This window comes from Ixodes scapularis, unplaced genomic scaffold (genome assembly GCF_016920785.2).
Source record: "Ixodes scapularis isolate PalLabHiFi unplaced genomic scaffold, ASM1692078v2 PGA_scaffold13__105_contigs__length_92229423, whole genome shotgun sequence".
NCBI classification, from domain to species: Eukaryota; Metazoa; Arthropoda; class Arachnida; order Ixodida; family Ixodidae; genus Ixodes; species Ixodes scapularis.
The window spans coordinates 5,747,470-5,775,329 of record NW_024609839.1 but is presented as its reverse complement, the minus strand read 5'-3'; the positions used below and the strand labels follow the sequence as shown (position 1 = coordinate 5,775,329).

General features: G+C 44.3%; 1 protein-coding gene across 1 annotated transcript; it reads right to left on the bottom strand.

Annotated features, from left to right (window-relative positions):
• Positions 1-10,974: 10,974 nt before the first annotated feature.
• On the bottom strand, positions 10,975-23,575 carry LOC115318662. Its single transcript, XM_029978374.3, has 5 exons — positions 23,531-23,575; positions 23,069-23,084; positions 14,823-14,958; positions 13,403-13,790; positions 10,975-11,244 (listed from the first exon to the last, which is right to left on the bottom strand). The coding sequence occupies exons 1-5, from the start codon at positions 23,573-23,575 to the stop codon at positions 10,975-10,977; spliced, it is 855 nt and encodes a 284-aa protein (XP_029834234.2).
• Positions 23,576-27,860: the final 4,285 nt, after the last annotated feature.

Sequence of the window (27,860 nt, the reverse complement as noted above, 5' to 3'; positions counted from 1 at the left end):
ACAAATCTCTGTAATGCCAAATTAGAGCGCAGCTTTTGAGGAGGAGGAGGGGAGTGGAGGCCCTTCTTCCCCTCCTCCTTTCGGCTCCTCCTTCTAGTCAGTTTCCAAAATGACATGACATGACAATCTAGCGCGGAAGTGAATTGGTGTTGAAATCACGTAGCGGGGAATTGAATTCGTGTTGAGGTCCCGTGACGTCAATTTTCCCGCTAGATTTAGTGGGCCGGTTATGCCAACGGCGACGCCGCGAAATCCGGAAATGGGCGCCGAAGACCTGTGCTCTAAATAAAGGTACGACCAACGCACACACACACACACACAAATAGGAGTCAAGAACGGCCGTAGAGATTGTTCGGGAGAGAGAGAGAGGATGAGTAAATTATGGGGATACCTTTTTACCCAAATATTTCATTATAACTCTCTGAAATGCTCTGGTTCGGGGCAAGGGCGATACCCTTCCGCCCCCCCCCTCCCCCGCCTTTACACCTTCATGCCCCTTGCCCTCTCTTTCGACGGCCGACCCTAAAATGATTTTATCCCGCCGATGAGGGGACAACTGCCCGGAGGCGGAATCCGCTTGAAAGTGGACGACGCTACTCGGCTGGAGTAGCCGCGTCGGACTACACTTTGGTTAAGGCCGATTTAAATAAAAGAGAGCGGCAGGGACGCTTTTTAGTAATATCTGCTTTATCGACGGAAATAAGAACGATACCAGACTATCAACTTCGACGGTGTTGATTTTAAAATGCCGAGGCCTCCATCGTGCTCTTTCGAGACCATCAAACAAGTCGGTCGCAGCTGATAATCCTTGTCATGACGTCACACGTATGAACCCCTGCCGTCTCGGTGCTTCTCTTGCTGCGACCGACTTGTGCGTCTCTTGTGATGCTCTTGTTCGGCGCCTAGGGAGTGCTAGGGAGGTTTCGCCCCTTTAATGAAAAACGTCACACAAACAGATCTGCGGGTTTGTGAGAAAAGAACTTCGCAGCCATCTTTCTGCTCCTCCCCCCACTATGTCATAACACAAAGAATATTTGGGTTTAACGAGTTTAGCGACCCTGGTGCGCGCAGCCCACTCAGCCACCAATCCCAAGTCTTCCAAGAACAACGTTTCTGATTGCGTGGAATGGACATTGAACGTGCATCTGCGCGCATTCGTCGCAGGCAGCGAAGCCACATCTATGGGTACCCGTGGGTTCGCGAACCTTGAGCACCGATGAAAGATGTGCACGGGCGGTGTTCGCTTCTCCTGAAATGCCAGAGAAAGTAGTCCTCGTGCATTGTTCTGGGAATGCGCTGCGACGACAACAACGACGACGACGATACGGACGGGTTGCAGGTGCACGGCAGCACTCTATGCTTCTTCCTTGGCAGACGCTTGCGCTGCTCATCAGATAGCGTTTCGCTGCCGCTGCTGCCAAAGTCGTTTATATTGAGAGAGTTTGGCCTCCACAGCAGCGCAGTCTGACAACCCGTCATAATTACTTCTATCCACCATTTTGTGGCTCTGATTTATGGGAACGGTGCGATTTCTCATGAACAAACATAACAAAGAAAGAACGCCATTTTTGTGTTATCGCGAAATCCACTGGTTCTAGCGGGCCACAAGCCTCGCTCATTGGCCGAACTCTCTCGGTATAAATGGTTCTGGCTGCTGCTAAGCTGCTGCTGTTGTTGCCGCACGTCGCCATAGAACAACCGAGGTCCGAGCTCCAGGTACGAACAGGTACCAGCACGCTTGCTGAGCACGGAACCGGCAGAGGTTGCCAAATACCGGAAGAAGGATTTGCTGGCGCCTGTACCCTTTGTTGCGGGCGGCAGTTTGCTCCACCTAGCCTAGACCTGGAGTGCCTGCCCAAACTGTACTGCCTGGCCGGGCAAGTAACATAACGTCACGAAGCGAGTTGCCACAAACGCGCACAAGGGGTTGCGTACAACACATAAATTTTAATTTAATACATTTTGTAAACAATCTCGCACAAGACTACGTAACCTATAACTAATTGTTGTGACATAAATTTTATTACGATCGACAATTTGCACCGAAAATGTCGGTTTAGTATACATTTATTTTCCTGTATGATGGCATGACCGGTTGTTCAATACTCACCACATCGCGGCTTTGTCGTGCGTTAGGCGATAGCTGTTACTCACAGTGACACTGTTAGTAACTCTGGTTTGAGCTTGTTGGTTCAAGCCAGCTTAAAACATATAAAGCGCAAAATGAAAGCACGAAGACATGCAAGCGCATGAAAAAAATACCCCAGCGAAACATACCATCACTTCCTAATCTGTACCTTCACCGCTTTCCTACAGTGACACCTTCTGACCTTTGCAGCTTCAAATAATAATGAAAATATTTGTGTTGATATATTTCCGTAATTTTTAATGAAGTGCCTGAATATCGACATCGGCCGGTAAGAGTTATATGTCATTCGTGTAAACAAACGCCGTTTAGTCTTGTTGTAGAGGAATGAGATATTAACGATCGATGTGGTGAATCATCTGAATCATAATTTTTGGTAAAGCGACCATACATCACCTTAGAACTGTAACAAAACAAAAAAGTTTATATTTGGCGAACATTTCGGACTTCAAGCTTGGAAATATGTCGGTAGATTCATGAAAGCCAGCTTTCTCAACAGTATTCATGAACTCATCTCTGTTACGTCACGGCGCGTCACGGCACGGCGGGTCGGGCGCACTTCCGGTCTGGGGCTGTGGGTGGAAGTCCCCATGTGAGGCGTGTATTCCTACGTTGTTTTGAAATGAACCTGACCAAACCCTGCCATCTCGTCGAAACGCCGCAACTGGGCCTGTAGCAAAGAGTTGAGAAAGGTTTGAAGATCAGTTTTTATGTGCTCGGTTCGTCCGAGAACGTGGATATGTGCCGTGAAAATGAAAACAAAAAAGAAAACAGACGCCATCGGACCACGATTGCTTGGGCGGAAAGCACTTTGGGTTGAATTCACGGATACTTGTGGTCATCAGATTTGTTTTGTTCCAACATGAACGCCGGAAAGCCGGCAAGTTGTACGGACCACCTGCGGACTACGTTCAGTGCGTCTTCAAGTTCGAAGGGCCGCCTGATCGTTCGAACTGTCGTCTGCTCTTTCAAACGCTTGTGCTTGTCGTCTGCTTTTTTCGACGACACTGACCCGTAGACCAAATGATGGCCCGGTACTTGCGATAAGAAGTAAGTGCAGACTCAAAAGACTTATATTAATAATAATAATAATAATAATAATAATAATAATAATAATAATAATAATAATAATAATGGTTTATTTTCCAGTGCCCACAAACAACCTAGCGGTCTACTGTGTGGTATACAAACATGGGTGAATTATTATACACATAAGACAAAATACAAATTATCAAAGAAGAACTAACAAACACAAGCGAAAAAAAACAACGAAAAAACTAGGGGTAGGCTTGATTTGGCTTGCCTAAGGCAATTGCATTCATTCGCGTAATTGTTGCATAAAATCCTGATGTACACTAAAATATCAGAGTTATTATGATGTGCATTATTAAAATCAATTTGAACCCTCAAAATAGGTGATACAGGTGATGTACAGGAGGGGTAAAACGTTGATTTGTTCCTAATGATTTCTGGGTGGAACATGGAAGGAAATAGACTGCAATAAGTCCGTCGAGTTTACCTCACCATGTACAACTCTGTATAAAAATATTAAATTTAGGCACTGTCTTCTCGCAGTCAGTTTGTGCAATAGAAACCTGTGAAGCAATGATTCGTAGTGGTAGAAAGTTTGAAGTCTGGTAAGCAGGCTCGATTTAAACAATAGATACAGGGAGATGTTGATCGTGCATTGTTACCAGTGGTCATCACCGACTTGTTATGCCTGATTAACTTGGTTCGATTCTGTTTGCGATTTTCAGTATCGACGTCGACCATATCAGCCAGGGTTCCCGCTTTTGCAGACGGAGCGACGTCGCGATGGAAATTTGCGAGCAAAATATCATCGTGCGAATCAGGCTTTAGCGTACATTCTGCTGCGTCCACGCGGAGTGAATCGCAGCATGTCACATTATTCACGCGAAGGTTTGCGGTGTAACGAGCCTTGCTAATTTCGCTGAGGCCGCTCAAGTAGTCACACATTGGCGGGAAGACGTAGAATCAACAATTCGAACACGAAAAAGGGCAGGGGCACTCACACCGACGCTGACAACATCGCATTTCAATGGGCTGTTTATGGACGACGGCGAGCTTCTTGCCCACACACCATCGCGCATGCGTGGCGCCGGTGGCGTCCGCTAGGGGCGCTACGGTTTGTTTGTAAACATGAGCTGGTGTATAGACCTTTTCATCCTCCTCCGCATGGGCGCTGCCATCTTGGAATCACGTGACGCGGCAGCCATTAGGTTGCTTCAACTTGCTGCTCCGTTCTCCCCTCTGCGCCTTGGCGGATGCGTTGTATTCGTGTTTTTCGTCGCGTTTCACCGCGCTTTTTTTGCCTTACTTCGGAAACTGTAGTCCGATACGTCTACTGGACGACTAAGACATCACGAGGGTAGAAAGGTCCTTATGATAGCTGGGGTTTGTTTACTAATAGTGGCGGAACATTCTCAGTCAGAAGCGCGTATATTTATATCGCGCATTTAGGATCGGAAGGCGTCAAGAATAGTCAGTGCAAGCAGACTATCTGTATTTCCTGAAAGTAGCGTTCGTTGCATTCATCATATATCGAAAACAGATTCTTTTGATTAGGTCAGGAAACTTGAGGAGGAGATAGACAACGAACGTTTAACTTGTGTTTTATCTGAGACTAGATGTAACGGTTCGCCAATATCAGGCGATATGTTCCTTCATAATATCAGACCTACATATGTATGAGGTCTTCGATCTTTTTTGCGACGTAAACATTCGGTCGGTCGGTTACTTATGAAGTTTAAGAAATTGTATACTGTGATCGCTCCCACTTCGACAGTCATTTAAGTGATTTATTGATTATATTCAGATAACCAGTGATATCCACTTAATTAATTTTAACACGAAGGTTGAGACTTCCCGCGTAAGAAACTGCTACAGACCCTTAACAGTAGCGAGTTTTAGAATAGCGCGCACAAAGAAATAGCTTCGTTTCTATTTGCAAATACAAAACGCGGTTTGGGTTCGTCACATACGCAATAATAACAATGTTTTTTCGTGTGTGTGTGTGTGTTTTTTTTTTTTGCGAGTATCTAAGGTCCGCAATATTTGACGCCAAAAAAAAACAACGACAACAAACAACAGAGCCGTCCACATAACAATCACTTGAGTCCAGGATTGTCGATGGCGAATAGAGGTTTATTTTTGGTGGCTGGCGACGCCGAAATTTACAAAGCGATTTTGTTCAACCAAATAAATATTTGCTCACACAGGTCCGTGAAGTGGTGCCTAGCGCTAGAATTCAGCTAAACTTGCCAAGGTATTTCTCCTGCGACTTTTAACTTTATTTGGCCAATTTCACGGAACACAAATGCATGCCATACTTAATTTGACGGGCCTGTCACTTAAATTATATCTTGAGTAAGCAAAGATTAATATAAAAATCATTTATTTCCTAGAGCCAATATCGCGTAATGATGTTTATGAGTACTTTAAGAGGGTTGATAATTTAATAGATTTCCCACTTGGCCTGTCAAGACGTGCTCGAGTACTCAATTAAAAAGAAAAAGAGGCCGAGACGATACTACTTGTTTATATCAATTATCTGCGTCATTACGCGACACTTCGTTAGTCTGCGATGTTCACTAAAAGTTGGGTACCCACGAAAACCAAACAGTGAGTACTAAACTCGCGAGTTCATCTGTTCTGGCCGATTCAGCACAATGCTAATCAAACTGTCGATATGCTTCTTTAATTCACGTGCTAGTCTTTTCATTAGTTTTTTTTTCTGGAAACTGGTGTCATCGGTACGGCCGGTGACGATGGTAATCTTCCCTGTACCTCAGTCAGACGTTTGCCAACCGAACATAATCAGATACATCAAAGGAGTTGGTAAAAAAAGCCCACAATTCAGGCTAAAATTTACCTCGTAGTCCTCAAAGTGGCTCAATACAACTGTTTCATTGGTTGTGTGCTACAAGGAAAATATTCGTATCACAAAATTAAGCAAAAACAACGTAGAACAGCAACATAGCCGCGTTGACGTTGAAATTGAAACCAAACAAATTGAAGCAACCTAATGGCGCCGGGTGCGTCAGCGCCCTCTATCCGCCAGTGACGCAACTACTAAAACGAAAAGGTCTGTAGGATGCCCTACGCTTTGTTCAACAGCCTATATGGCTTCAAAATATATGCGGTAGCGTCTGTCCATCCTCATCTCGATCACGTCGTTTCTTTGTTGCCTGAGCGGGCAATCTCTCGAGCTTGTCCTGTGCGTCACTCCATTATTGCTTCATAAAAATAACGCATTCAAAGTAACGACAAAATGACGCTTCACCTTCAAGCTTACGTAGCGCGTTCCTCTTGAATCTCGGCAACGAGCAACGTATTCAGTTACGTTTCGAGTGAGTACCGAGTAACGATATTTAATTACTTAATTCCAGTATTCCAGTGTGTACATGTCTGATTGACCGCTATCTTTCCTCGCTTCGACCCTCACGGGGACACGTGATAGAAGGACCAGGCGGAAGCTCATAAGAGCACAAACGAGACAGAGAAAGGGGTCTCTTATGGGGTACCGCCAGATAGATACGAGCCACTCTCAGGCGGCAGCCAAGGCCCCGAATCGAGTTGTTGAAGTCTTCGTGTATTCGTCCAATCATCCGTCATTTATTGGTATGTGTCTACTGTATAATTTACGAAGTTTGAAAATTAAGTTTCCTGTCCGATCCGTTCACTGTCTCCAAGGGCCAACGCAAGCCTTTTCCTTCGGACGACCAACGTGGAAGAACATCCCCTTCATCTCAAAAGGCTTGGTGGAAGGATGGAGAGTATCCATGCTAAACGAAAATTTGAAGAATGCTTAGGCTTCGCCTTTAGAAGTGGAGTGCTAAAGCTGAACATATAAACTTCCGCGCGTTCCCAAGCCGTGCAAGCGCCTCTGCGTGGCCAAATGGCAATTAAAAAAAAAAAAATAAAAAAGCCTCTTGCCTCGCTTAGTTAGTAGCCCGTCTGCTTCGCAACCCAAGAGCCGTGGGTTTGAATCCCGCCTAAAATTCTCCAATTATTATTTTCTTTAACGCAAATGAATCATTTTATAAAGTGATCACCTTTGAGACATGCGGCGACTTTTAATTCGCGTTGCATGCCATATTTTATACACTTTCATTCTACGCGTGACGGCTCGTTTCACGTGAGCGTTGGGGCTTCTTTGAAATTGCCGGGCTAGGTCGTGTGTCTGTGACGTCATTAGCCTACTGACCAATCAGGATTTTTCCGTCACAACGTCACCGACACCGGCTTTTCTGAGAAGCGAGGTCCGTAACGCTTCCGCGTTAAAACAGAGCAAAAGCTTACTGTGCCTGAGAACTACGTCCCAGTCAGGACGGCCCATCCGGCCAAAGTCTCGCGGATGGATTCAGCAAGGGGACCAGTGGTCAGCGAGAGCTTGAAGTGCGGTGGGTGCGTCGTTGCCTGGGAGGGAGCTAGCCGTTCCTCCCACGAAAGGGTGTGGGGGAAATCGGGGGAAGAGTGGGTGATGTACGGGCCAACGAGTACATAACACGTTTGCAGGCTTACGCGTGACTTGTATTCAGTTACTTTTATCGGTAACGAAGTAACCACTTGGTTACTTTTTAAGAGAAAGAACCAGTACTGAGTTTTTAGTCACTTTTTGAGACACTGACGATTAACAGTATTCAGTTACTTTCTTAGGGGAACGGTATACGGCACAAATTATCGAATTGGGTTATCACCTAAGGAAGAACGTTTCATCTACAGATATTTCTGTAGTGAAATATAACAAATATAGTTTCAGCAACCAGGTAGCACAACAAAGTGAATAGACAACATTTTCTTTAATGTTTGTGTTTTACGCACATGCAAAACAGGCGCTTACAACCACAGCAACGCGAAACCTCAGTTGATTTCTCCAATCAACAGATTGCGCACAATGGCAATTTATAATGTAAACATCAGAAGGCGGCTACTGCTACAGTGAAATGACACATTTAGTTTAGTTTCATATTAAGAAGGAACGCGTTCCTTTTTAATATGAGTAACGAGGAACCTATCTAGTTACTATTTTTTAAACGAGTAACAAGTGAGATCATTTAGTTACTTGTTTTAGCATCGTCTACATGTCCAGTTACAAGACTAGTAGGCGTGAGGGATGGAGTGGTATACACCGCACTTGGGACAGGGGTCAGGGAGTCGGGACGTTTGCAAATTTGGTGTCGACGATGTGCTTTGATGAAAAGGGGTTGTTCTCGAATGCCTGACGACGGTGACTTGCTTTTGCGATATGGTCTTTGGAGTTTGGGGTGAAATGGTCATCTCTTGTCGTCGTCCCATGGCTGGCTAAGAACTTGTGCTCCGCCTGCTAAGCAGGCGCCCGTCCATGGCTAGACCGGCCACCTACCCGTCAAGAGCGCATACTTGCTCCATCTGTCCTGGTCCAAGTGGCCAAAGCGCGCAGCCCTTCCCTCGCTTTCTTTCAAGGAGGGAAGGAAGTGCGGCGTGAGGCGTCGAAATGGTGCGCTGCGCTGTTCGAGAGGCACTGCAAAGATAAGCTTTCATTCTTTGGTTCACCAATGTCAGGCGAAAATTCCCGGCGGCGCGCGTTACATGTGCGCTTTGGCCACGGGGAAGCAGGGACCACCGGCACGGAGATGCGTTTAGATCAGTCATGTAGAAGTTACTAAAAAAAGTAATCGATTACAATTACTATTATTCTTGGCTAAAAAGTATTCGATTAGAATACTTGATTACTCGACGGCAAAAGTAATTGGACATCACTTAAAGAAGTAATCGTTAATTTTCCGATTACTTTATTGTGGGAAGACACATCTTTAGCGCTCATAACAATGAACTACTTCCAACCTATATTTCACATTTGCACAAGTATTGAAGAAGAAAAACTGGCTCCCTCTTCGTTGTCCTTGCACCTTCACAATGCGGACACAAGCATAGAATTTGTTTGAAGACGTTTAATGATATGGGCGTTCGCCAGTGTGTGTGTGTGTGGGGGGGGGGGGGGGGGAGGGGGTTCTAGGTCTTGTTAAGCTTGAGCAAGGGTTGTCGCTCAAAGTTTGCGTCGCTCATTTTATTATTCACATGTGGATGAGCTCGCATGTTATACAAAAGAGCAGCAGCTCCAGGATTTGAAACGGATCATGAGTAGTATCCATTAGCGGAAGAGATCGCCCCGACCACTTCTCAACTCGAAACATTGCTTGTCACAAAGACCACGAAGGGGAATTGGGGAAATATTTTAACTGCCTTTGTTATATTTTGCGTCCGCTTCAGACATTCTTCGGTTCTGGTTCTCCTACGGGCTGCGAGTAGGTACCCTAAGCAGGATTTTTTTATTATTTTTATTTTTGTGTGTGTGCGCGTGAGGCGGCTAGTTTGAACGAAGGGCTCAAAAAGCTACATTCTGCTTCCTCAAACTTCGCCCTGAATGGCCTTTGTCACGCATTGTGGCTTCCCTGGGGCTTCCCACTCCCAGTCCCAGCTCGAAAAAAAATAACGGACATTCCACAGAAACTGTACATAGAAAGATATTGACCTTGTTTTCTACAGCTCCGCAAAAACCTTTCTTTTTCCCGTTCGAAAAAAAAAACAGAACAAATTTTATTTTTGTCATTTTATAAAAAAAAAGCGTGTGCCGGGGGGGGGGGGGGGGGGGGGGGGGGGGAGGGGGGTCCCGTGGACAAATTGTAATGGTTACAAGTAATTTTATTACTTCAAAAACTAATCAGATTACTCTTGTGATTACTGCCTAATAGAAGTAATCAACTGATTACAAAATTACTCCAAAAAGTAATCGATTACAAGTAATTTGATTACTTGTAATGCGTACGGTACAAGTCTGGTTTAGATAGGGAGACCAAAGCTACATTAGAAAGGTGTCCAAATCAAGTAAGTTTTCGGAACGCTGTATATCTCTGGGTGCACTGAATTTCTTTAGATGTGCGCTGGTTTAGTTGTTTTTCATGATGACCTGAATGCTTTGTATATGTTAAAACTTTGCCTTGAAATTTATAAATTAAATATAAATAAATAGAAACGAATTTCAGCCTAATTATATCGGACGTTTTTTGTCCAGTGGAAGAAAAGAATATTACATAAAACTTTTATGATACGATGCGTACTTTTTGTGGGAGCGAGTTTGTTAGTGCACCATAATATACTGTATACGGTCCCCTTTACTTTCTTCAATATAAATGCATCATAGTTCCACCCATGTTTAGGCTCTAGTTTGACTCGTCGAGTGCGAGTTTAAAATCTTAGGAACATCGCGATTTTCCCTTCACGGTCGCAATAATGATGTCGAAGCCTTTATCAAACTTTATAGCGAGATTATATAATAGGCTCCACTGTACGTTTGTCGACTTTCCGTGACTATATTTAATTCCATTCTTGGTCTAGTTTCAAATAATTAACACCAGCTTATTAGCACCTTTCAATTGAAATTGTTTTCACCAAATATTATTTTGAAAAAACATAACTTTTGCTCTTTTTATTATTCTAATTTGTATTGCGTTTTATGCTTCGCACTTCTTAATTGATATTCTGACGAAACTATAATCACTTAAGTCTTCAGACAACTTAAGAAACCGATTTGCTTAGGTTGTCAATGATTAAGGCGAGAATTCCTTGTCATCACAATTTTTGTGTAAGACTTCCCTGATTAGAGATTATCAATCTACTAAACAAACGAAATGCCATACCAGGGGGGTTGACAAAATGTTTTTAGATTTTTATCAGGTTTACTGGCACAAAAAATAAAGATTGGGACTGTTTTCATTAGTATTTTTATTATTATTTCGAAAACTTTTTTCCATCCATTCGGTTGTCGTTCATGAAGTTTCTTGCTCAAACGTATATTTCGCCAGGCTTGCGGTGCGCTGTGCTAATTTTTTCTGGCTGGTGGAGAGGTGGTAGCTCTGAGCTACATTTGCTTGGAACAGCCCTAATGCCTGAAACGTGACGTTTTTCCCGTGTTTTTTTAGATGTTCGTGTTCGAAACCTTGCACGTTTAAGTACTTCCATGTTAGTTTCTTGTCGGGCGTTTCATACAATGCTGCAACGTATCCCTCGAAGGAGATGTCTGCTACCCACGGCACCACCTGTAAAGATACAAAATAGTACATAATTTCATGTATAAGCAGTGTGACCCCGGCTTAAAAGGCTTTACTGTCAACACTGTAAACGTGACGTTAGATGCTTTATTATGGGCGCTTTGTTCGCGGCGGGTTACAAGGAGCTTGATGGCGTGATATGAATGCTGGGGAAGCAATCACGCCAGCAAAACCAATAAGTAGGCGCAACAAACTGTTTTTCACACTGCCGGGGCTTCCTGCCTGGCATTTGCGCTGCCCGGGCATGAACGACTCAAACTCACGTCACAATGCCTTATTTTGTATATGAAAACTGGACCCTGTACAGGAGCTCCGGCCATGCGGTAAATATGTCTAGCCTTGTTAAGGCGCGGGCCCACTGCTTATACATAATACAAAATAAAGGTTGCACGCTGCACACATGATGACATGATCACCTGGAGACACGCCTGAATCATGTTGGAAGCATGCTTCCTTCGTACATGTGCAGACAGTTTTTGTATGCCCAGTCTAAGACAGGGCCTGCCCACTGTCTTTTGTATGACGTGTCAAGCCGGGGTCGCACTGCTTATGCATCATACAAAAGTGAGTCTGCATAGAAATTTGAACGCGAGTCACGGCGAGATATCCCTGTATCGAATGCCGGATGGCAACGATTTCAAGGAAAATGCTTTGCACGTGGCATTCGATCCCCGGATATTACGGTGACTCGTATTTGCAGAACTGTCTTTTGTATTATTTATGGGCAGCGCGACCCCGGCTTTACACATCTGAAGCAAGCCCTTTGAGAACCTACTCATATATTCGTCTATTCTACCTTAAGTCTTTTGGGGAGTTCGGATCCAAGTACTCCAAGTATTCGAGGGGAAAAAAAATACATGGAGAAAACACGTTTTCCGCGAAATCACAAAATAATGGGGAAAAAATAGCGTTCTCCGGAAAATCCAGTTTTAAAAAAACTGACATGCAGTAATGCAACCACCAGCTCCGCGCCACTGTCAGTAGCTTCACAGCCAAACCTGGTGGTGGTCTCTCTCTACTGGACAATCAGTATTAGTGTCGCGAAACATTAATGACGTGAAGAAGATCTGCAGATTATCTTGGTTACGAGCGTTCTTACTGAGCGTGTACATTCAGTCGACTTTCTTCTAGGAAGCTAGTTTTAGACTGGCGCTGTTTTGTTTTACGTCGATAGATGCGCGATGGTTGATTTTAGACAGCCAGAAAGGTTCAACTGTTTCCATCAAAACTTATTTAAAGGAATTGTCCGGAAAACATTTGTCTTTCAGTAAACAAATAAATTATATTGACATTGCTTTTAATAATATCATAATGGCAATATCCGACGTTTTAATACTCCTCCGCACAAGTAAATCAATTCAAAACGGTCCCGAACTGCTCAAATTGCACCCTCAAAACACACAGCGTTTTCGTTGGCCACAAAATAAGCTCTGACGTAACATCACGCCAAGAGAGCCACGGTAGCTCTTGACTGCTGTCTCAATAAAATAACTTCTTTCCGAAAAAAGCAAGAATTACAATAATTGAGGGAAGATCGATTCTCTGACGATGATCTTTGTACGCATCATCAACCATGTTGATCAAAACTAGGAGTAAGTCAGCGTCCAGAACTCTGACGTTACTTACCATGCCTGATGTGAAGTCACGACACGACAAGCCATGCATACTTGCAAACTTTGGCATGAAGTTTTGTATTGAAATTTATAAATGATTTAACGAATACTGGGGGTCTTTTAGTAAAATTAATATCACACCTGACTATGCTTAGGCCCTTTTTTGCGACCAGCGCAAGAACTGAGTAACTTCCGGATTTCATCAGATAATCCCTTTAAAATTGTTGTTTGCCGACAAAGCATTTTGGCTCTGATTGTAGGTGTCTTTGATAATAATTCTCCACAGAAAGAAAATGTTTTGCCGGTCATTCAAATAAAATCCGAGAATTTGTACGGAAGGTGGCTTCAACGTGGCGTCTTGATATGCAAGTAATTTTCAAAATATTTTTATTGTGCTCTTATTCTTTTGTGCTGATTTCATCACCGTCATTCCACAAAAAAGTTGCTTAAAAACGGTGTAGTTATTGACATAGTGCGATCTTTAAGTAACTTTTAATCGAAACATCGATGAAAAAATACCGACTCGTACGCACCACTTGTGCTTCGTTGACATACCACTTGGCTTCGATAGTAGCTCCAGGGGGTATTTTTATATCTTGTTTAATCAGTTGTCGCGTAGTGCGTGTTTCGGTTGTGGTTGATCCAGAGCTTGTCTTCACTGTTGTCGAAAATTCTGTCGAGAACTGATAAATTAGCGGCACGCTTATACTGAACTTGGCTTTAGCGGTGAAATCTGCTCCCCTGGTGACGGACCACATGTACTCGTCTTCGTGGTCTACTTGCTCCGATATGTACGCCTTACCCTCCTCGTCAGACTGGTTGTTGTGAAATATCTGCACGTATACAGCAGACAGCTTTAGAGACTGTATTTTAGCGGACTGGTAGACCACCCGGCCGACATTGAACTTGACTGGTGGGTACCTGCATCGAAAAACTGCAACGTCATATGCTGCGCTCACATATGTACAAAAGACCACCTCCAGGCACTGTCTAAGGCCTCTTTTTTTGTATGGCGGTACTGTCACGTGGGCCCTGAATGAACTTTTGGCAGACATGTTCGAATGCGTATGAAGCAGACATTCCCCGAGTACACTTGAGGCGTGGCCCCAGATATTTTGATCTGCAACGCGATACTCTTCGTGGCACAGCTACTGCACCCTCTCACTGTAGTTAAGATTCATCTCCCTTGGGCCGTCGACGCTATTAAATCTAGGGATTAGCGAGAGTTTTTATCCTTTACTATAATACCGTTCGTCAGATGATACTTTGAGTCCCAGACGGAAACCTTAATTAGTAGTAAATATTTATATCCATAAATACAGCCTGGGCGAAATTGATTGATCGCAATTTAAACTGACCGCACAAACCGTTTTTTTTTTTAACTTATCGCGCTGATATTTATTACAAAGATTCTATTAACAGACGCTATGTATAGTTATTGAATGGTCTTTTGTTTTGTAATATTTAATTGTTAAAAAATGTAGAACTTTGTACAAAAGCATACAACACAAATTTACCGGTTTATTGAATGAATGGCGAAGAAACGACGCGAATCTTAAAAATTTTGAGCAGTTGTTATTTCTTTCGGAGATTCCACGTTGTGCCATTTGCGTCGCTTTTCTAACATCAAGGATGTCACCAGCGGTGAGAGTTTTTCAGTGCAATGCATCTTAGTGAAGTGATAACATGTTTACTGACAAATGCAAATGATTAATGCCGCTCGTTTTTCTTTTTTTTTTCTACTCCGTTTATTGTTTTTCGGCACTGCGTGCACATATAAGCAGATGACACGGTGCAAACAAATACGCGTACCAGTATATTTGAAAAAAATTTTTAGTAGTCGTATATCTCTACATTGACGTTGAAACTTGTAACAGGAGTACTTTCGATTTAAATCAACCTTAGTTTGCTCTTTCATTTACTTTTTTCGGAATTAATAGTAGCATAACGTACTTGACGAGGTTTTCAATGGGACCTCGGGTTTTGTTATCTCCAGTGACATCAAAAGTTGCCAGCCTTTCATTGTAAGAGCAACTTCGCAGGAGAACTTCGTAAATAACGTCTTCGAGGTCAAATAAGGTGCCGTTGCCTAGAAGAGGAAAGTATAGATATATCTATTAAACAATTAGACCTATACCGTCCAAGGATTCCAAAAATGCTAAATACGCGGAGAATGTTATATTCCAGAAAAAGAAAAGGTATGGTACATAGATCTAGGTTCGAAGTTGAAAGGAGCCGCCACTACGCCTAAAGCAACGGTCGGACTTCCTATACATCAGAACAATGTTCGCACACTCTTTGAGGCGTGTTCCTACCTTATACGATTGTCCACTCGTGTGGATAGTATAAAAACACTGCCGCAGGCATGTTCAAATCATTCATGCGTGTGAAGAAAAAATGCATCCAGCGTGCTTCAGGTGTGTTCGCAGATAATTCTCTTAACATATTGCAGAGCATCGTGTCTTTTGTTTTACCGCGATAGCGTTTAGGAGGTCTCATCGGCATTGGTGGGACGGGGAAATCCTGATTGGTCCCTAAGTAATTTATTTGCCTTAAACAAAAACAAAATGCAAAGACTTTCAGATTGACCGGGATTTAACCTATGACCCTTCCGTTGCGAGCCAGACCAGCTACCCACTAAACCACACAGACACTTTTTTGTGTTTATTATATGTAAAGTTACGTTCCAAATTCAGGTTGCAAGGTTAAAGGTGAAAGGTGATTATATACATTGTGTTAGATATGAGGTGGAAAGGTGAGAGGAGTGTCAACTTAAACCGATGTCCTATATCACTCTTTCTCTAGTGGCGCATCTTAGGCACGAAGGCCACGTTTCTTAGCAGGCTGTAACCTGAAAAGTCAGTAAGTCTTAAACACACATCAAAAAGGGGAGTCGGAAGTCTTAAACGCGCATAAAAAAAAGGAAACCATTCAGGTACTGGTGGTTGAGCTTTGTAAACACTTCTTGCTTTCGAAATTTCTTCTGGAAAAAGGAATTTTGTGGTGCGTGGTGTGTCGGCGTTCCTGTCAATCATCCGGAATCTCCAGGTGCTGTGGAGGCATATCAGCATTAATAAATTATAGGAAATATTTGTTTTCCTATGTGTGTGTTAAAAAAACGAATACTAAGATCTTTAAAGTCTATATCCTTTTTTAGACTTCGTTGAAAGGCATCCCGGAAGAAAACGGTATTTGTACAGTAGATGAAGCAGTGTTCTATTGTTTCCGGTCAATGGCATAATCGACAGTCATTTTACCACGGTAAAAAAGATCCGAGTCTCTAACTTAAAAAAAATGTTTTAGCACTTGGAGATGCATGGCACAATCGCTTTAATCATTTTGAAACATCTTGTCCTTCACAGTCACTAAACCTTGTCCTGTGATAGCTTGATGGGAAAGAGACTTTCAATCAAGAATTGTGATTGCCGTTTTTTTGGTACTTTAAATGGGTATTCTAATGAGAAGCAGATTTTTAAAAATATAAAGGTACCGACTACCTACTTCCAAAAGCCTAAGAGTTTCTCTGGTCTAGAATTCGCTGAAGAAATGGGAGAAAGTGACGTGCTAGCTTTTTTTTTTTACGATCAGAAGCAGGAAAGGATGAGATAAATTCCAAAAAAAAAAGTCGCGAAACGAGTTGGCAGACTAATAAATGCGTCAGACTTAATCCACCAGCTTCCAAAGGAATAAATAAGTAATCGCGTTTTATCCGTTCCCAAGATGAGCTCCAGATAAAGGTCGCAAAGCTCCTATGGAAGGCTTGTAACTTCGGACGGTCATAATGTTATACTTTTAAGACGCAGATTAGTTGAGATATTAAAAACAAATGTTGCACCGTGGTGCATTTGCGAAGATTGAAAGCTATAGTGCCCTCCATGCTAATGAATTTTGCTCAATCTCAGTTACAACGGAGTTCAAATATAGATTTTTTGATCTTGCTTAATGTAGAGGAGGGGTCTCCAGACTTTATGGCTAAGCGGCTGGATTAGAGCGTCGGTCGCAATTTCGAGGGACGGAATATAAATATGAAAATGTAAAGAATAGAAAACTATTAGTTCTCGTCTTTCCTGCTATTTTCATGTGTGCGTTTAGTGCGCGTCGCGGCGCCGTTTTTTAACACGAGCTTATTTCTGCGTCGGTAGCAGCAGGCCATCTGGAAGCGTGCCGGGGAAGGGCGTCACTGGAAGGACCGCGGCAAGCCGTGGGCCGGTTGGGAGACCCCTGATCTAGAGCAACGCCAATATATTTGAAAGGAAAACAATGCCATGATTAGTCAGCAAACTGTCCTGGCACGGTTGCCCACGCGCCTATCGAGAAGCCAATAGATATTTCTGTGTTCATCCTCCCTCCCAGTTGGGTCGCAATACTCCTGCTATTTGAAGGCCTTTTTTCACGCTTTTTATATTCGAACAGGGCAGCACTACGTCATCAGCACATGCCAGTAACTTTACATCAGCGAAGCAAAGGCTGTAACCTCGGATATTATCATTGGTAATAACGCGAAGGCAGGGAGGTTCAAGGTAAAAAAAAACAAAAATAAGTGTTGATAGATGGCAGCCTTGCCTTACTGAAGATTTGATAAGAATAGATATAGAAAGAAGTTGTTTAACATTAGCCTTGTGCTGCTGTTTTTGTAACAGCTCAATGCCCTCGAATAGCTTGGTTCCTGCGTTTGTATGAGAAAGTATTTTGAATAAGAAATAATAGATTACTCAGTCGAACGGAATGGACAAGTCAAGTTAAACTATTGACACTTGATCTTGGTCATCGGATACCGTCCATCACATATCTTCCTAAGTGTAAGTTCATTTGAATGTTTCGTTCATGTGTACCACAAGTTTGGGGTTATCCGGTTAGATTATGTATTACGAGGTGTAAGCGCTTGTTTAAAACTTCTGAGATTATTATAGGCTCCATTCAGGGCGTGACACATGCCATTTAGTTTTACCACTGGTACCTGACACAGGACGGTGGTCTGAAAAAATACAGGTTGAACCGTGTAGCCTGAAATAACCTTGTAAAATTTTCCATAGACGTATATTCGATCCAGTCGTGCGGGAGAAGAGCGATAGAAATGTGTTTAACGCACTCTGCTTCCTTTCTGTTCTCCAATGTCCGCTAAGTTTTTTCGGTAATGAAGGACTGCAGTAAAGCTACAGCAGAGTCCAATCTTGCCGTAAATTGGGGGACGACCTTTTATGTTTAACACACAGTTGTAATATTGAAGTGGAAGTAATTTTCTATCGGTTGTAATCAGTGTGTCGAACCGAAAAAAAACGGGTTCGGTTACGGTTCAGGTTCAGGTAAATTTATTTTGTTCCGGTTCAGTTCCGGTTCAATTAATTTGATCCGCGAACCGGTTCGCGAACCGGTTCGGGGCGCTGAACCGGTTCGGGGCGCTGAACCGGTTCGCGAACCGGTTCGGAAATTATAAATGAAAAATTGCAACATCAAAATAAATTACAAATAAAACATCTGAAATCAGCACATACGAAACGGGATACATCGTAGTGTAAGGCTTAGGGATTTCTACCAGGAATGGTTTTTTTATGTGCACTCAAAGGTTACCTCACGGACGTTTACGCATTCGGACTTCATCTAATTGGGTCCGACGCAGTAGCTGTAAAATCCGCGACCTCCTTGCAAACCCACTCACAAGTAGAACTCGCTAACTATCCCGCCACCTCGGCGTGTAAGCAATTGAAGGAACAGTGGGGAGAAAATACAGCTTTCTTTATTGGAACTAGCCTTCGGTAACTCAAATTAGACCCTTAAGGAAGTTTTCATTAGACAAGATACGGAATATGAAAAACACTTCACCGAACGCAACCCCAGAAGGACGTAATAGGGTAAATATTAAAATAGAAGAGTTCGCCGTCTCACAAATATGTCAGCTTCTAAGTGCCTATACGAAACCGGATGCATTATTATCAAGCTCCAGAGCCTTTTCTTTTCTCATTCCGATGGAAGCAAGCTTCAAGAACTCGCGCGTTCTAGAAACGTGTTATGAAATGAGCACACAGCAGCATTTAGGATTTACGAGATTGTAGGAAAATGAAATCCCGTGACGCGATTTTTTTTTTTCACAGCCTTCCAATTCTCTTTCTTCCGTGCAAGCCGTGACCAGCGCAATACTGGTTCCTATGTCAAGATTCGTGGATGCAGTGTTTGTCAAGATTCATGGATGCAGCGTTTATATTCCCAAGACTGAGTAGAGAAGAAAAATATGTAAGCGAGGTGTGTGTCAGTTGACGGCACTTAAAAAACAAATGGCAGTGATAGCACATTCAATGTCAACAGCGCGTGGCCGAACCGTTTTGACATGAGCCGGTAACCGTTATTTTTTTTCCGGTTCAGTTCCGGTTCGGGTTCATCGCGATAACAATATAACGGCTCGGGTTCGGGTTCAGTTCCGAAAAAAATACCGGTTCGGTTCCGGTTTTCGGTTCGATTCGGTTCCGGTTCGACACCCTGGTTGTAATATATGATTCTATGAGTAAAAAGAAGTCATTAAGTGCATGCATTCACAGTGTTCGGAGCGTACACACACACACTTTATGGAACATTTGTCATTGTCATAAGATCGCATCCAATGAAGCGCCCATCCCGATGAGTGGCGAGAGCATTAGCGGTCAGACCCGTTTTCCTTTTCAGTAGTAAAAAAAAACAAACGGCCGACGTTCCCGTTGGATGGGTGACACACACATCGAAATCACTTGGAAAAGGTATCAACGCGGCTTCGGTTCCTTCCGCGCCGGATAATTTCGTTCTTGGAGCTGAGGGGTGCTGGTATGCGATCGTTTATAGTTGAGCGTTGTCGCTCAGCGGCTTGTTTTCCACCAATTTAATGCCAGAAGATGGCGTCCAATGCGGCTGTGCCCTGTTCCAGCCTTTCTTCTCTCGCACAGTTTTGATCTAGTTAAGAAGCCATCACTCAAGGTAGCATTTGTAGGTGCCTCAATTGCAAGAATAGTGTCATCTGCTCATTCGATTTCTTGCGTTGGGTTACCTCGCTCCTTAACCTCGGTGGTTATTGCGTTTTGTTTGATTATCTGTGAAAGTCTGTGCGTGTTCTGTCGTATGAGAAGTCGTTGGTGTTCTTTCTTGAATGATAGGAGTGCTAGCGTGTTGATCCGCACTCACGTCAGGAGAGGGAAAGGAGAGATGGTTCGGTCCGGGGGTGGCTGATGTGTTGCATCTGCAGGCTCAGTCATCATGGGGATGTCCCCTTTCTGTTAAACAACCTCTCTTGCATCCATCAGACGTTCTCTAGTCAGTTGTCTGCTGTTGTAATCCTAAGCCTGTCGGCGCGTGTGAGGGACGCAGTCAGCATGGCTGTGTCCGTACCCTTGGCACTTCGTGCACCTCGGTGCCCGAGAGTGGCTACGGATGTGGCCCACGCGGTTGCATCGCAGGCACAAAGGAGGTCGGTCGGAGACCAGTACCAAGATCTGACACCCATAAATGCCAGTATGTGAGAACTCTTGCTCAGGCTTATGTCGGCTCGGTGTGTCAGTTGCACCTCTCTGTTGAGAGGATCCATATATGAGAGAATGGTGTCAAAACTTAGTGTGGTCCAGCAATATCGCGACGGTGTATCGGTGTTCGACACTGTTTTCATGTGCATTGACGTTTTATTTTCATATTTTTTAATAAAAATGGTCGAGTGAGGTGAAGAAAGTCGGGCGGCTCGGAATTAAAGGCTTTCAAGTGTCGAGCGCACGCTTCCTCATTTACAGCCTTTCGCGCATAACGCGTTTCTCTCTTTCGTACTTTATTTCGTAAATGAAAATGGTTCCGCCCGACTCCGAAAAGAGATGGGCTTTTTCAAGATGCACTCTTTCCGAAACCTGCAGGAGTACTATAAATTGCATACGTGGCGTTCTAAGTTTCATCATAGGAGGTTTCATATATTAATTAAGCACGTTAGAATAAATGGGCGCCTTTTCCTCGCTTTCGGTGGTAAGGCCCTCAACTGCAACCTCCTTAGCCCCACCTCCCTTGAAAGGGTACTGAAGCGAAACTTGAAATACACCCATTATGGTCAGAAATAAGTTTAATATGATCAATGATATCCGCAAATCATAATCGCGCGTTTGTATTTTGAACGGATGGCTATATTTTTCACCCTTAGGGGCCTGATTGGGCGCGCGCTCGAAAATCAGCCATCGGAGAGCGCGATGCGTCTTGGGATATTGGGCGCATTCGTGACGTCACTTGTGCCAGACGGGAAGGGCTACGGCGTGGATGTTGTGGTTACGAGCGTTGCAAATTGGTGGCGCGTCGACGATTTACGACCTGGGACAACGTGGCCGTTTGAGATGTGCAAGGGCTGCACGCACGCTGCACCACGGCAAGTCGGCAACCACGGCACCACTGACAAAACCAGCTCTGAGGCCGGATTCTCAAAGCGAACTTGCAACGAAAAAAGTGCGTACGAAAAAATTTGAGAGAAAACCCGTATTCTCGAAACGAAAGTTTCCTAACTTTTGCGCAGGTTACTACAGAATCCTATGACAGCTCCGAAGCTGTCTTAGGCACTTGTTATGATCAAATCAACAAGGCCGAGAGCGTCGCTCAGTTACTTGGTAGTGACGATCAACGGACATTCATTTTCCTGCGTGCTCTTCGCGTGCGTCTCGACTTCAACCAGCAAGAAAAAAAGAAGGAGTACTTGAAACAGCCCACGACAATCAAGAACGCAGGATCCATAAACACACAAGAAAACCTACAACGGCCACGATTCTAGAATATAGTAGGCCTAGCAGCAACACCGACTAGGCGCACCGTTGCTCCGGCGGTCCTCGGCCCAGACCGTCTGCCCATGACCGGCTGGCCTGCTGAATGTAATATGCCCGCGCGACCCTTGTGGACCCTTCCCGGATGAATAGTTTGATCCCTGAACTAAATTTCAGAGGTCAATCTTTTCCCCTTGTCATCTCGATCTCCTTGTTTTCCTAGACAGCGGTGACGAACGCTGTCGTCGAAAAGGGACTCTCATTGAGTCTATCTCCTTGTTTTTTTGTGATATAGAGCTCAAATAAACGCCATACGGATTACCTTCGCAACACGGTATGTACACTTTGTTATTAGTATGCCATTTTTATTCTGACACGGCGCTACGTCACTGTCGAGCTATAGCAGTTCGTGGGAGCTACGCGATGTCGGTCCAACCTTTCTTTGCCGAGTGTCATGTCAGTATCGAGTTGCAATCGTAAAAGATCGGTCCAGAAGCGCTTACCGAAACGCGGTCCGACAGAGCGAATCCAGCACTTCGATCAAACTCGCCCGTCCGCTCCGAGTGTGAACAGGTATTTGCGTGGCTCTTGCTGACACTCTCATAGTTCAAACGTATCTTTTTTAACGTTGGCTCGCAGCTTGCAACTCACAGCAACTAATACCGGCCGTGCCAGAAGCATGCTCGGGTCGTGTCGCGCAAAGAGCCGCAACGAGAACGAGCTCACTGTGGCCAACTACGCTTTGGCTTTCTCCGCCAAGGCTTTGCAAACGCGTTCAGGCCTAGGCTAATTCTGCCGGCACGCCGTATTTGCGCAGAACGGCGCTGCTCTTATGCCACAGCTGATATCACGAGAGCTTTCACACCATCCACCAGATGTGAATTTGAAATCGTTTAATTAGGTTTAAAATTAGTTCTCCTATGTTTTACAGCGCGATATTGATATTTACGAGGTGGTGCCTGTCCCCAGCCCATTTTTATGCAGAAAAATCGACGCTAAAATTCCGTTTCCGTACGCTTTTAAGCCAGCATTGTATTTCTCCCTATCCTAATGACACCGTGTTTAGAAACACAAATCCGTCCACTCAACAGGTAGTCGATTGAGCCAATGCCACCTAAAAGACAAGGCCTGCTTATGACGTCGTCAATAGTGGATCCCCAACCCACCCCAAGCGGCAAACACGCTGAAGCTTTACGAGAGTCGCAGCAAAGTGCCAGACGCGTCCATCTTGGCGTCGTCACGTTCCAGCGTCGCGCTCTTTGTGAAACGCAGTGAAACACGCTGGCAGCGACGCTGACGCAAGCTAGGCGCAGCTGCGTGGAGTTATTAGTGATGACGTTTGGGAACGAAAGGCCCAGGCCTTGTCTTCTAAGTGGAATTGACTGAACCAAACAGAAACAAATGGCACAACAGTAACAAAGGATAAAATATTTGTAAAGTGCCTGAATGGAGCGTACTTACTTTGGTGAACGATATACTGTAGAGAAAAGAAAAAAAAAACTGAAATTAATATTCAATAAATGACGGGGCACATCGCGTGTATTTCGAGTTTGACACAGACGATTGTGTTTGCTTATTACTATACAAGCTCAAGACAGGAGTTGAGTGATATTGTCAGATACGTGTAAAACACACGGATGTGACAATATTTCTCATCTTGCAACGTTCGCAGGAATTAATGCTGCTTCTTCCTCCTTTAAATATTTCAGTTAACACATAAGATCATCGCTATAGCATATTTTGGTGCACAAATAGGCGTTTTCTGAGTTTCTTTTATAGTGTCAGTTAAGTGGCAACAAGGATTTTATGCAGGAAGATCCCTGAAGTGTGGTTACTCCAAAACGAATCTTATCTAGGGGCACTAGTTTATGCATAATTATTTGAGAACCTGGCATAAAAAAGTTTACTTAGTTTTACACTCACCACGAAGAGGAGAAGGAGGAGCGAAAACTTGAAACTTTGAGCCATGTTAGCGGCTGTACTTAATGAGCTGAGCATTTAACAGGTGCCTCCTTCCTTTCGCGTAAATGCTTTCACGCCACTACCATTTATACAAATAATTCTATAAAAGAAGAAAATGCGAGTGCGCTCATAGAAGAAAATGAAACAAAAATTAGACGTCAAGCGCATTTTATTTGCAGGAGAAGATTCGAGCTTTTTTTTTCTTTTTTTCAAAAGGATGAGGTTCAACAAAGGACATTCACCGGATGAGACTTCTGAGTGCCTGTGCACACCTTATACACCAGCTCACGTTCACAAGCAAACAGGAGCGCCCCTAGCCGATCGGCAGTGGCGCCGCGCCGCGCATGCGCGATAGGGTGTGGGCAGGAAGCATCACGACCCGCATCAACAAATCATTAGAATTTGATGTCGTCGGCGTCGGTGTGAGTCCCGTGCACTTTTTTGCGTTGGAAGTGTTGTTTGTACGTCTTCCTAGCAATCCCTAACCACTCTAGTAGCCTGAACGAAATTAACCAGACTCATTACACCGCAAAAGTTCGCGTAAATAAGCTGACGTGCGTCGATCCATTCAGCGTGAACGCCGCAGAATGTACGTTAAAGCCTTGCTTACATGATAAGATTCTGCTCGCAATTTTCATTCGCGGCGTCACCCGGGTTACAAAAGCGTGTACGAGTACAGTAGTTGCGGTGCTCGACGTCGACACTAAAAATCGCAAGCAGAATCGGGGCATGTGATTCATGCATTACGAGTCGGTGATGGCCAGTGGTAACACTGATCAACACCTCCTTATATCTACTGTTTACACCGAGCCTACTCACACCAAGCAACCTTCCAGCTTAAAAGATTTTCAAGCATGCACTTTTTACGGATGGTTTGTTCTACTGGCGGCTGTCGTTTGAAGGAGCAGACGATAGTTTAAACGAGTTTGAAAGAGAATACGACAATTTGAACTATACCACGGGCGTTTAACGTGAAGGCGCACTGAACGTGTTCTGCGAGTGGTCCGAACAACTTGACGGTTTTTCTGGGTTTATGTTGGAACAAACCAAAATATATCTGACGACCACAAACATCCGTGCATTCCAGTGTTGCGGAATGGGCACCCCCATTCCATTCCAATTCCATTCCGGGGAATTAGAGTTTTCGATAATTCAATTCCTTTTAATTCCTAAAAAATGGAGACACTAAGCCCATTGCCACTCCTGGAATGGCTAAATCGTTCCATTCCATTCCTTAAATTCCTAAACGTAAAAATTGGCACTCCACAGCTACATAAGGAGTATAAAGCTGACATTATCAAATGCAGAAAAAATTGCAAAAAAAGAAAAAAAAAGATAAATTCCTCAAAAAACACTGATTTTTACTAAGCGGACCGCTGGTGGCAGAAAGTGTTTATTTACAATGTACTGCAAACATCGAGAAAGCCCCTTGATATGTCAATGCTTCTTTAAGACATCGGTCTCGCGACCACGTCGCTCGCAACAAACAGCAAAACTGAAATCTACTCATTTTCTTTTCTTTTTTTAAATTTTTTTTTGCATTTGACTTTCAAGACGTACGCGGCCAGCGTGTTTGTTTGATAAGACCATAAACATATCCAGTTCGTGCGTGGCGCAGGAATAAGCTATATTACTGTATTCTTCAAATACAGCAACACGGCTAGTACACTGCTGGAAGCGACTCTATGCACAGCGGCAGAACACATCCTCTGACAAAATGGAACGTCTGCGGCGCAGCACGAGGGACCGTATAGACCATGTCACGAAACCTGTTTTAAAACGCATAAGTTCACACTTGCTTTACGAATCTCGATATTTCTTATCATATTCAATTAAATTTTTGGCTGGTTCGCCTGCCCTTTTCCACCCTTCGCATACTCATTCTCGTGTTTCCTCTTCAGATGGCGAATAAATTTCGATGATATACGCCGACTGCACCGTGTATAGTTTCGTTGCACAACTTTCAGCGTGCAGCTTGTTTATTTTCTTCGCGATTAATGTAGAACAATGTCTTCTACGATGCCATGACTCAATCTGTATTTATCTTGTCTTCTCGTACGAATTGTGATGTTCCTCTTCGCGCTGATCGAGTGGCGGGTTCAGGCAGCAGACGGTACCAACCGATTCATTCTTCTACCTCGGTGTCGGTTGTTTACGTAGTGGCGACGGGTCGGGAAGTCAGCGTTGACAAAGCTCTTCACATCAAGATACAATTAACGGGGTAATACCGCACCGTTCGAATTGACATTCCCCGTGTTTCCTCATTAACACCGTCCAACTGACTTCTCACCGCCTCAAATAGGGTCCAGGACAAGGAGCACGAATACAGACCGGACAGCCGAGACCCGCAGAAGCCAAAACCTTGGTGGCAGCTAGCACCCAGCTCTCCTTCTCAGTTGCCCTCACAGCAACGGTCGCTCCTCGTCTGGCGCGGGACGGTCTTTCTGCAGGTCTAATCAGTTCGGTCACTCCAAGAGCGGCGACGATAGTCTACTTCACCTTACGACGGACCTCAACAGGCAGCACGAGAGCCATCGAAACCAATCCAGTGCTTTCTGAGTGCTGCGTGACCCTGCAGTCCTGCTCACAGTACTAGATTGCCCAGGGTTACTCGTAGCGTCCGCAGCGGTCCACCGCAAGGTGAAACGAAGTATGCAGAGTCTAAATAAAGTCAAGGGAAATGAGCGGGAATCCGCTAGCTTGCTTGTAACCCCAACCCACTAAAACATAAAACACAAAAAAACAAGCATTGGACTAAAGACCAAGTAATAGGCGGACATACAATACAAATGCAGTACAAAAAACAAGCCTCGGAGCAAAGCGCAAGAGAAGAAGAGGGAAGTGAATCTCGCTTTGTTTTAATGCCGAAGCAAACCCACATTTCGCACTTCAAAGGAATGCGCACGAATGAACGTGGAAGGCAGCAGGGTTGGCTGCCTGCTAAACAACGCGCCTCGATCTATAAGAAAACAATACCTGATCATCTTTCGACGGCGCCCAAGTCAACGAGTTATCAGAGCTCTGCGAGTTAAGAGTCGCTTCCGCTCTCAGATCTTAGTCTGTGCGCGCGCGTGCATTCTACAAACCGTCGCAACAACAACAAAAAAAGCATGACAAGAAGTACGAGGAGGAGTTGTGCATGGCGGTTTCTTTCTTTGCCGCTCCCTTTTCTTTTGCTTGGTGCTTGGTTTCGAAGCCCGACGCCTGCGCGTCCGCGAAAGGCGCCACGTTACCCCCCTTTCGCCCTTTACTTTTTGCTTTGACGCTTTTTTTTTTGTATTGCATTTTGTTGGCGTATAAGTCTGTTAGGGCTCCTCGCGGGCTAGCAGTTTCCCGCTCATTTTATTTCTGAGCAACTGACTCACTAGGGAGTTTTAGAATAACGTACGCAATATTAGCGCACGCTAGCGCTAAATTTAGCGCTTGTATTAGCGCATTCGCGACGCGAGAGAGTTTTAGAATAGCGTTTCTCCGTCGCGACGCAAAAGCCCAAGCATCTCGCGCTTGCGACGCCACCAAGATACGGTCACAATTTTTATTTTACACACGAAATGCCCTAACTTTAGAAAAAAAATTTTTTTGGTTCAAAGTATCGTTTTAGATTTGTTTAAACATAAAAATGCGACGCGAGCGGCTGACCGGTCGCGCCCGCTTGCGTCGCCTCGGCAAGAGAGGTCTCGTGTACTGACCTTCGCACATTGTACCTTCGCCGAAAAATGTTTGCACGTCACAAGCATCAAGTTGCCGGTGATCGTTGCCAAACTGAGTACAATGTCGTCCCGTATTTAAAAACGCAGTCGCGAGGATGCCGGCAATGTCGCACTCACGACGCCGCCAAAGCAGCCGCCGACATAATCCTGGAAACCGCCATTGTTTTAACTGTGCTCGTCTTGACTTTAGCCAACTTCTCATCACGAATCCTCCTTGGAGAAGCGCAAAGACTCTTTGCGTACGCACGCTATTTCCGAGAAATAGCGCACGCTAAAATTGCGAACGCAAAGCGCAAAACCTGGTTTGCGTTAGGAGCACGCACAGTAGCGACGACGCTATTCTTTGCGTGCGCAAAGCTTTAGCGTGCGCTATTCTAAAACTCCCTACTGACTGGCTCGGTTTAGCTGACCGTAAACACAAAAAAAAAAAAAAAAATAAGAAGAACCGTGCCCATTCCATTCCCATTCCATTCCCTTCAACGTTGCCGCCATTCCATTCCCATTCCATTCCGGGGTCGTGAAAATGCGGAATGATTCTGGAATCATTCCAACTCCGGAGCGGCAACTCCGCAACACTGGTG